The sequence below is a fragment of the Leptinotarsa decemlineata genome, unplaced genomic scaffold (genome assembly GCF_025532065.1).
Source record: "Leptinotarsa decemlineata unplaced genomic scaffold, Ldec_3_MD MMD2_P_RNA_scaffold_11, whole genome shotgun sequence".
In the NCBI taxonomy this organism is placed as follows: Eukaryota; Metazoa; Arthropoda; class Insecta; order Coleoptera; family Chrysomelidae; genus Leptinotarsa; species Leptinotarsa decemlineata.
Window position 1 is genome coordinate 736,526 of NW_027412525.1, and position 11,992 is coordinate 748,517.

General features: G+C 34.3%; 1 protein-coding gene across 1 annotated transcript; it reads left to right on the top strand.

The window, feature by feature from the left end:
* The first annotated feature begins 238 nt into the window (after positions 1-238).
* On the top strand, positions 239-11,771 carry LOC111516253 (uncharacterized). The gene is made up of 2 exons (XM_074186831.1): positions 239-769; positions 10,910-11,771. Exons 1-2 carry the CDS (start codon positions 328-330, stop codon positions 11,722-11,724), a joined length of 1,257 nt encoding a protein of 418 aa, XP_074042932.1. The 5' UTR covers positions 239-327; the 3' UTR covers positions 11,725-11,771.
* The last annotated feature ends 221 nt before the right edge of the window (positions 11,772-11,992 follow it).

Consider the following 11,992-nt stretch of genomic DNA (forward strand, 5'->3'; position numbering starts at 1 on the left):
GATACAAACTTCAGATACTAATGTAAGCACAGTAAAACACTCACATTATCGATAAAAAAAATACGCTCAAATGGTTAAATCGAAAACAAAATAACTCGAGCTACACTAAATCTTTTGAGGGTCGATTTGACAAAATAGATCATAAGTAAACACTATCGATCATAAAATTCGCGGCAAGAGACAAAAAGGTAAATGTTGTAAACTAGTGATATCAGGGACAGTTATTGTTACCGAGGTTCATTGTATGATAAGATGTGCTTTGAAATATCTGTTGTGTAAATGACTATAAATTTGAAGTTGGTGTGATTTTTATATTGTATTACGTGAATGACTGGGAGAACAATGTCTAAAATAGAACAAGTTGAAGATTTATTGAAGACGCATATAGGAGAAAATAAGTCCATCGTCGATGTAAAGATAGAAAATTTGGTAGCTCCGGGAGAAAATAATGGGGGAGAACTTTTCAAACTAGAAATTATTACGCGTCATTCAGAAAAAGGAACAGAAGAAACGTATCATGCAGTAGCAAAGAAAATACCTTCAAATGAAGTCGCCCAAAGGATCTTCAATATTCAACAGACATTCAAAGGTGAAATAAACTTTTACGACAAAGTTGTACCGGCTCTTCAGAACTTTCAGCGTGAAAATGGAGTCAAGAATGTTCTGGATTGTTTTGCAAAATTTTACGGAGCTAGAATAAATTTGGATGAGAACAGTGAAGTTGTCGATGAAAATGCGGTTATTATGTTAGAAAATTTACAAATTTCAGGTGAGGATATTCTACCATTATGTGATTATTATTTGAGAGATTCATTTTCACGGCATTATCTTCTTCGTTTTTTTTTGAGAAGTTGATACTTACTGCTTTCGTGAATTATTATTATGTCTGAAATCGAGTAACTGATCATCGTTTCGATAGTTAATAATTACAATCATTGTCTGGCTATGACCTATGTTTACTTTGAAGATTATGAATTCAGGTTGAATGCATTATCATCCAATATATAATACTAGAGTGAATTTAGGCTTTAAAAAGTTTTTCTGCCGTCGGACGCATAGTCCATAATAGTCAGCAACTTAACGTTTTTTTTTTTCTCAATTTTCGAAAACAAGGAAAAGGGTTTTAGGATATTACTTTTCACACCCAGGGGTCGATTAGGATGACTTTTCACACAATAGGTAAACCGCGGAGGGAAAAAATTTTAAGGATGGGGACATATGCACATAGAATTCACATCACGTCTCCTCTACAACTTTAAGTTACAATCATTCACGAATTTCATCATAGCGTCTATTACTTGTGGTTTGTTCAGTACTTGTAAGTGAAGCATTTTTAACGGTGTTATTATGTTTTCCCGTCTTAATGTTTTCATGAAATCTTTGGTTTGTTCCTGATATTCAGAACAGTTAAAAAATATATGATCAATATCAGATATTACGTTACATGTGGCACATTTCTTTGAATCACCGATTCCTATTTTGTAAAGATGAGCTGGATAGCATACATGTCCGAATTTCAGTCTGGTTATTGTTACAATTGTTTTCCGTCCGTACTTCATTTTTTTGGGCCATATTTCCGCTGGGAAATAAGTGTATATGTTCAATGAAACGCGTTATCGTCAGCCGCCATCTTGATAGTGTAGTTGTGATAATTTTTTAGTTCATCTCACGAACTATAACAAGCTTCTCTTCAGATGATCATATCGTTTCAAATAACTTTTTTTATAATATTCATACTTGTGATGCACTGCTGGAAACCTTTGGTGCAGTAATGAATTATATTGGAGTTCTATCCCAACACCAAACGTGTCAACACCTCGACACGTGTTTCAATCACCAAGTGATCATCTTCAAGAGAAAGATTAAAGTAAATCTGCAGACAATGTTGTCCTTATTACTACCATAGATACCTCTGCTAGATACCTACGTCTTAAGGTGAGTATTCACCAAAAAAGCGAGCACGAGCGAACAAGAGCAAACAAGAGTGAAGGAGCATTCTGCATCAATAATCTTCTGGTGAGTACGGGCTAGCGAGCGAGCGAACGTATGTTTGTTCGCGTTCAGAAAAGATCGAGAAGAAGGCGGTACATCAAAAGGTGCTCGCACAAAGTAGATGGATCAACTACGACTACGAACTTGAAGATATTCGCTCTGGTGTGGACGAGACATCAATATGTCGAACAAACACGAACGAACATGAGCAAACACGAGCAAACATACACGAATGCTCGCTCATGCTCGCTCGTGCTCGCTTTTTTGGTGAATACGCACCTTTAAGTGTCTAAAAATTAATTTCAGGTAATTCTGATGACTAAAAATATTATTTTCATAAGCTATATAGTAAACAATTAGGCATTGGTCCAACATCGTAATTCATAATATTGTGGCAAGATGATGACCTATGCGGTCAAGGACTCTACCCTTATCACTGAATTAATTGAAGGGGTTTTAAACCAACCTGTTTGATGGATGATCCAGCTGCTGGATACGCCTCCGCAGGTCCTCAAGTTCTTCTTCTGTCGTCCTTCGGTAGTTATCTGGGCCTCTCTTAGACGCATCTCTGGAGGTGGAAGGCGGGGTTGTAGTAAACAAAGGGCCCTCTTCTCTTCTCTCTAGCATGAAGTTTGTTGTTTCTACCTTCTATAGATTCTCTCGAAAAGCCTTCATGGAATCATTCTTCATCAAGTTCACCTTTTCTAACAGGGTAGGTTTAAGTCCTCGTAAAACAAATCCAATTATCTCACTTTCGTCCATCTGAATGTTAACCGAAAAAACACAATTTCAAAATGTCGTGTAAAAATGTCCAAACGTTCTCGTAATGTCATTGTTTCCGTTTTAGTAGTTGGAAATAACACTGTTCTCCTTTCATAGAACTTTGAAAAGCAGCTTTCAATTTTGTTTTTTCGTCTTCAAAAGTAGTACATTCATTTTTGGGAAAGAAAGTTTTTGGCTTTCTACTACTCCATCTTGATACAAAAAAAGAAGGATGAGGGAATCTTCCAAAGAAAGGAAGGAAGTAACTCTATACATGGATGTGTAGATCATGCAAAGAAGTAACTTTCAGATACAAACTGAAAGAAAGTCCTCCTGAAACAGCTACTTTCATATAAAAATTTAATTATACGAAAGAAAATAATTCTTTCGAGACAAATACTTCTATATGAATACTGAATTATACAGAAGATACTTTTTTCTACTCAGTTTGTATTTCAAACATTCGTTGTGAAATAAAAATCAGATATCATTCACATGAGTTCTACTTTAAATGAATAGTAACAAATTGCACTTACATAGAACACTGTCATCCTCACTGGTATACACCGATTTTTCGCCTTAAGACTTGCCCTAAGGCTCTTTAGTACCAAATTGGATAACATTATAGAAAATACACACACTTCATTCACGAATTACGATTTTTTAATGTCACGGAATAAGCTTGATCTGCTTATGTCATCGATGACATCGTAATAACATTCGTTCACCTATTTGATGTAATCCCAGCCAAGAGGAATCTTATTTGAATTGAAGGGGTTATATTCTTTAGGAGTGATTCATTTTTGGGAAAGAAAGTTTTTGGCTTTCTACTACTCCATCTTGATACAAAAAAAGAAGGATGAGGGAATCTTCCAAAGAAAGGAAGGAAGTACCTCTATACATGGATGTGTAAATCATGCAAAGAAGTCACTTTCAGACACAAACTGAAAGAAAGTCCTCCTGAAACAGCTACTTTCATATAAACATTGAATTATACGTAAGAAAAAAATCCTTTCGAAACAAATACTTCTATATGAACACTGAATTATACAGAAGATACTTTTCTCTACTCAGTTTGTATTTCAAACATTCGTTGTGAAATAAAAATAAGATGTCATTCACATGAGTTCTACTTTAAATGAATAGTAACAAATTGCACTTACATAGAATACTGTCATCCTCACTGGTATACACCGATGTTTCGCCTTAAGACACTTGCCCTAAGGCTCTTCAGTACCAAATTGGATAACATTATAGAAAATACACACACTTCATTCATGAATTACGATTTTTTAATGTCACGGAATAAGCTTGATCTGCTTATGTCATCGATGACATAAGCAGATGAAGCTTATTCCGTGTGTGTGTATGTTCTATAATGTTATTGAATTTGGTGCTGAAGAGCTTAAGGGCAAGTGTCTTAAGGGGAAACATCGGTGTATACCAGTGAGTATGACAGTGTATGTAAGTGCAATTTGTTACTATTCATTCAAAGTAGAACTCATGTGAATGATATCTGAGTAGAGAAAAATATCTTCTGTATAATTCAGTGTTCATATAGAAGTATTTGTTTCGAAAGGATTTTTTTCTTTCGTATAATTCAATGTTTATATGAAAGTAGCTGTTTCAGGAGGACTTTCTTTCAGTTTGTGTCTGAAAGTTACTTCTTTGCATGATCTAAACATCCATGTATAGAGTTACTTCCTTCCTTTCTTTGAAAGATTCCCTCATCCTTCTTTTTCTGTATCAAGATGGAGTAGCAGAAAGCCAAAAACTTTCTTTCCCAAAAATTAATCACTCCTAAAGAATTTAACCCCTTCAATTCAAATAAGATTCCTCTTGGCTGGGATTAAATCAAATAGGTAAATGAATGTCATCACGATGTCATTCCCAAGAATTATTCATTCCTAAAGAATATAACCCCTTCAATTCAAATAAGATTCCTCTTGGTTGGGATTGAATCAAATAGGTGAATAAATGTCATTACGATGTCATCGATGACATAAGCAGATCAAGCTTATTCCGTGACATTCAAAATCATAATTCATGAATGAAGTGTGTGTATTTTCTATAATGTTTTCTAATTTGGTACTGAAGAGCCTTGTGGCAAGTGTCTTAAGGCGAAACATCGGTGTATACCAGTGAGGGTGACAGTGTTCTATGTAAGTGCAATTTGTTACTATTCATTTAAAGTAGAACTCATGTGATTCAAAGATTTACTCCTAAAGAATATAGCCCCTTCAATTCAAATAGTACATTCACTCTCAATTGTTTCATAAATGTCTAGAGCAGCTCCTTCAAGATAGTAGGGAAATTGCAAAAATTTCGTTTTTTCACACCAATGATTCGCCTTCGCAGCTCTGTTGAAATTTTTGAAAAATCTTCCACGTTTTAATTTGGCTTGCCTGTGAACGTTTTCGGTGTAACCGAAGTGAAAACTTCTTCTATTGGCATCTTGGTTTCATCATCTGAGTTCTGAAATTCTTCGTCGGATTCTTCGTTTTTACTTGCAGTCAGTGAACCACTTTTTAACTGAAGTTTTTTGAGTCGGAGTCTAGTTAACATCAAGTTGTAACACTTTTACAAATATTCACTGGCTTTTACGGGGTGTCCGCTGGCTAAAACGGGTTGCCCGGTGCCTTCACCAAATTGGTTACAACTTCGGTTTGGAGGTGACTCACTTGTCTAACTAATCTCAATGAACTAAAGTCCATGAAATAGTTTTGTTTCAAAACATGCCGTTTGACCAGCTAATTTTCCTGGTCTTACATATTTTAGGTGTGCTAAGTGTTTCTTATATCTTATTTTAATATATTTTCAGTCTGTACATATCCTGGATCGCAACATATTGAGGTCATTGTAAACTTGAATGGAGAAATATATTTTTAGGAGAGATAATTTTTGGGAAACGGAAGTTTTGGATTTCTACTTCTCCATTATATACGAACAAATGTTGGAGTCTTCCAGAGAAAGAAATAAAGCAATCAATTTCAAAATTCTAAGTTCAAACAAAGATGTGTAGATCATGCAAAGTAGACAAACTGGAAGAAAAAACCCTCTAGAAATAGCTATTTTCTCATGAATATTGAATTACGAATGAAAAGTACTTTAGAAACAAATGAAAATCATGATCCCATGAATAATTCCATGAGAATCATGGAATTATCTTCCAGCAGATTGACTGCATTAACCTTTCTAGATTTCATATCCTTTCTAGAAACATGTGGATTCGTTTTCCGATGGCATTTCAGGTTAGCTTCCCAAATTTCTGCTACCGGAGTTGTCGGTTGATTGGTCAAACCACCAACACTGACATAAAAACTTGGCAAGTTGACTTGGGTGTCACACCATTTTGTCTTCAATCGAGGACCGCCTGCCCGGTATTGACGATGCCCAAAAGGATGAAACAGCTGTATACCGGTGGCTCTTAAATTGAAATCAATATATATATATATATATATATATATATATATATATATATATATATATAAAGAGATATTTTATCGAGTGGATATGATATAAAAATCAAAAATGAAACAATTAGTGGACACAACACTCCAAAAGTGAGGCAAACCGCGGACACGTGTTTCTGGCTATTGGCCTCATCAGCGTGGTGCAGCCAAGTGTAAAGATGGGCAACACTTGTTTGCCGACAGCAGGAAACAACACGAACGAACGGAGTCAACAACAGGAGCCAACCGCACATTTGTGGTTCCAGTTGGAAGACCTAGTTGTATTGTTATACTTTACGATATCAGGAATATAATTATATCTGACATTATTCCCGTTAACTTTTGCAAGTCCATTGAAAGTCCACACTGCCCTTTCTCCGAACGCTGCCTTGGCTTCTAGAAGGATTGTTTTATGTTTCTTGGTAAGATCTTCAACGATGAAGATATTACAACCTTTTAGTTTCCCTACATTTTTCATAACCAGAAGTTTGTGTTCATACTGCTGGAATTTCAGGATAACTGGCCGGGGCTTTTGGTGCCTGATGCGGAAAACAGTTCTTATGTCATCCCTCTTGATATCTATTTGACCCTTTTTTTCAAATGATTGAATCAAACGCTGGGTTATTTCTTCATCCGTGTGTTCGAACATCCTATATAGGCATATATTATTGAGTTTCTCCTGCTGTTCTAAATTATCCATTTTTTGTTAAAGATTTTTAATTTTATCATCCAAATTGACTGTTTTATCGACATTGGTTCGTTTATGATAAAGCAACCCATTTTTTTCGACATATTGATTGGGATCAAGTTTTCCATCTCGAAGTAATGTCAGCATGTTTTGAATTTCTTCATTTCCTTTCTGTTCTATGTAGGCCCAATTATTATGAGAAATACGGCTAACATTGGTTGACGGATTTCTACTCAAGTAGAAATCCGTGGTTGACAACAATGTCAAAATTGAAATCTTGCATGTACACCCACCATCTAGCTACACGAGGAAGCAAATCCCTTTTTGTAGCCGTAGCTTTCAAAGCATTGCAATCGGTAACCAATATAAACTTGATACCAAGCAGATATGTTCGAAAATGTTTTAATGCTTCCACCACAGCCAACGTTTCGAGTTCATACGAATGGAATTTGGAGTCACTGTCAGTAGTTCGTTTACTGAAATATGCTACAACTCTGGGCTTATCCTCATACTTCTGGATCAAAATCGCACCATAGCCCAGACTGCTAGCATCGGTGTGGAGCTCAGTTGGTTGAGCAGGATCATAAACTACTAGAAGGGGTCTTGAAGTTAAATGACCAATCACATAAGATCTGGCGTTTTCTTGATCTTGGCCTCATTCAAATGGCACATAATTTTTTGTAAGCCTAGTAATGCAAGCCGTCCGACTTGCAAAATCTGGAATGAATTTTCTGAAGTATCCAGCGAGGCCCATGAATTGTCTTACTTGCTTCACATTCTCAGGTACTGGGGAATCTAACAATGCCTGAATTTTTCGTGAACCTGATCGAATACCCTCTCTCGATATTTCTCTACCCAGATAATCGATGGTAGATTGGAGAAATTTACATTTGCGGATATTCAACGAAAAACCAGCTAATTTCAAGGCATCTAGGACTTGTCGCAAGAATATTAACCTTCATCAAGGGTTTTGCTCGGAATCAAAATGTCAATAGATCTTATATATATATATATATATATATATATATATATATAGATCTATCAAATTGAAGCCACTAGTTAAAACATTATATACTGAGCCACCCATTAAAATTCATTGAAAATGGTATTTTGAAGATAATACTTCATTAATAGGATATAAGCCACCTATTTATCAAAATATACATGTGATCTATCAATTTTTTCAGATTGAGTGAAAATTAAAATATATGTGCATTCTTTTCATACTATCTTGATCCACTAAGAATATCCATCAAAACTGAACCATTTATATAACTCTATGGACCCGTGTAGACAAATCTGAGCCATACATTGTTGCCAAAGTGGATGTTCTTTTTATAAATTAAAGTTGAAGAATTATTACTTGATGAGATCAGTGCTACACACCATTTAAAGCTAGTAATTTCAAGTGAAAATCTCGAAACGAATAATTTTGGAAATTATATATACAATAACCAAACATAGATCGATTGTAATTACTACTAGTAATTACTAGATTATTGTTGATTGAACTTGTCTATATAGATTATCTCTCGAACATCTCAGAAGTACGTGGCCAGTTCATTCCATTCACAGATATTTTTCCAAGGCGTTTGATAAAGTCAACCATACTCGTTTATTAGAAGTACTTGAACACATGGGAATTTGTGGCAACCTCTTATCTTGGATACAGTTATTTAATAATCGGATACAGATAACTCAAATTAACGGATTTTAATTTTCTGGAAGTTTAGTACCATCCGGTGTTCCCCAAAAATCTCATTTGGGACCATTGATGTTCATTGTTTTTATTGACGATATTCAATAGGTACCTACTTCTTTTCTAATGCAAAATTTCTAAGCTTAGCAGGTGATTCGAAAGTTTACAAAGAAACCGATTCACCATGCGACTGTGTAGAATTCCAGAGCAAGCTTAACCATAATTTTTAGCCGTAAATTTTTAGCCTTAACGTTCGTTCATACTATAAATCGAATTCCACTCAGTAATGTAAAATACTTGGGTTTACTCCATCTTGAATACGTATCTTCTATATGGAACCCATCATATGCAAGCCACATCAATATAATAGAACAAATCCAGAGAAAATTCATAAGATTGATCGCGTTTATATCCAGAATTATTTCTAAGAACTAGATATATAACACTCTGTAACAGAAGGGTCACTATATTGTAATGAATCTGAAGACAGTTAATTCTTTAATTCGTTACAATATAAAGACTTGAAGATATTTTTTTAAATTATTAATGGACTTGTTCATTGTCCCTAATTGCTATCCAAGATTGAACTTTCAGTATCTCCTAAATTTTCTAGAAATAACAAAACAAATCAGTACTTCATTGCTTTTTGCCACGAACTATAAGAGCGGCAAATAAAACTGGCCTCGATTCCTTTACTACTGCATCAGAGTCTGTTTCAGAGGCAGTTTAATTCAGTGTGGATATAGTTTCTGCTAACGTCTTTCTAATAGAACATTTATTCCAGTGACATTTTTTTATTTGGACATGTATTTGATTATTGGTTGTATTTTTTCAATTTAACTAGTTTTATATATATTTTTAATTCTATCTGCACTTTTGTATTTGGTATTGTGTGTAGCTATTTCTAATTTTCAAACTGTATTGAGTGAAATGAGTTTTGAACCCATAAATAAATGAAAAATGAGTATAAACATGACAACTGTCAAATCATATTCATAAATAACTCAACTAATGATTATTCTTTTGCCATTCAATTGAAACATTCCAAATGACAGAATCGATTGGATCGACAAAATTACCTGCATACTATTCTCAATTAATATCACCTCAATGAAACATTGAAAAATTAAATTGGAAAATAAACTTTACTTCACTTATATAATTTTCATTATAAATAATTCTCATTGAAAAAAAGAAGTAATATTCAAATCAAAATGGAATATTCAGTTTGCCGGTATAGAAGTTGTAGGTACACCACATATTTTATATAGATGTCCATTTTCCGTCTTCAAATGAATCAGGATATTCTGTAGAAATATATCAACTTCGTTCTGTTTTGGAGCTGATTTTCCCTTGATATTATCAGCAAAATATTTTGTGATAATTTTTTTTCGTTCCAAAGACCATGATTGTTCAAAGAAGTCCATTTTGCTTTTTTTTGATAATAAAAATTTGAATTTTGTTTCACTTCATCATTCGAAGTACTCTGTGTATTACTAGGTATTTGTTCTGTGACCATTTCCTCTACTTCGCAATTTTCAAAAATAGGATTCAAATCGATATCTACAAGATGTTTCAAATTCGATCCTCACTATTGAGTTCTCGGAAACTATGAGAGATACGATAATAATATGCCGTTGAGAAATATCTGAAATTCCGAGTATACCCGGAGATATCCGGACGAGCGGGTTTGATGTCGTCGAGTGAAACTACATTTTTATCAAGACTCGTTGCTCCGATCGACTTTCCACACGAGTACTTTTATTCATAAAATTGTCCAAGTAACCTTATTTTGTTGAAAAATATTGAAAAATATCTGTCATTTCAAAGTTTTGGGGTGTGGACCATCATGGGTAGTCCGTTCCTGACTTTGTAGCAAAACAACTGACTCCTGCATGAAAGCTCATCGACGGAATTCATTTGTTTAGTCAATTACCAAAATTTGGATGATTTTGAATATTCACTTGAAAAGTTATCAAAGAAAAACATTTTTCATTTTGTAACTTCGAGGGCCCGTAACTTGGTTACGAAGACTTTTAGGAAAAAAAGTTATATGAAGTACTGGTGATATTTTGACCCCATCTATACATTCCCGAGAGGAAAAGAGGAAGTCCAGGGACACCCTGTATATATATATATATATATATATATATATATATATATATATATATATATATATATATATATATATATATATATATATATATATATATATATATATATATATATATATATATATATATATATATATATATATATGTTACAATGTACTCGAGGTACAATACAATTTCTCACTTGTTCACGTCTTTTTTCTAGGATTGATAAATGTGGATCGCCACGTCGGGTATGATTTCGAATCAGCTGAACTACTTCTACGAGACTTAGCCAGTTTACATGCAGTTCCATTGGCCATGAAGCTGAAAGATCCGAAGATGTTTGAAGATAAAGTTAAACGTTACTGTGTGAATACGTTTAATTTCGACGAGTCAAAAAAAAATGAAAACGCGTATATTTTTTCACTTTTCATCCAAGAAATATTATGGGAATCTGACAAATGCAGTTCTTTCATACCAAAAGTAAAGGAGATACTGAAAGCCCCAATACAGTTCCAGCCTGAAGTCCGAGAACCTTTCGCTACCTTCGCACACACTGACCTGTGGGTGAACAACGCCATGATCAAAATAGAAAATGGCACACCAGTAGCAAATAAATTTGTCGATTTCCAGACGTACAATTACGGGTCCCCTGCTTCGGATCTTCTTTTCTTTTTATATTCCAGCGTGCGACAGGATGTCCTGGAGATGGACCTAGACACTTTGATAAATCACTATCATTCGGAATTCATCAAAAACTTGACTGAGCTTGGATGCGACACGAGTCCTTTTCTATTACCCAAATTCAAGGAGGAGTTGGCACTCGAAGCAAAACATACTCTAGGACATATTTTGATGTTCATAACTAAGATTGTTTTCAGTGAGAAGAATAAGACCTTGTTTCCACCCGAAAACGGAAACCCACCAGATATGACTAGTTCCTCATTCATAGACGAAATGAAAAATAACACTCATTCCAAAGCTAAAAAAAAAGTTTGGTTCACAATACAATCATACGGGAGTAAAGGATGGCTGTGAACACTAAGAACTTATTACCAATTGAATAAATATACATCTACACATTTCCTTTGTCAGTATCATTTTTTTTTCTACTCCTTTTCAAAAACATGTTACTTCAATCCTTCGATGAAGACTTTCAACCTAATAAGTGATCATATAATTTGTTTGAAGGTGATTGACAATATTTCATGATGAATTTCACTAGTTCGGACTTCCATTGTCTAATAATATATAAAATGATTTGAAATCCCTGAAACAACTAAAAACGAAGAATTAAAAATAAATT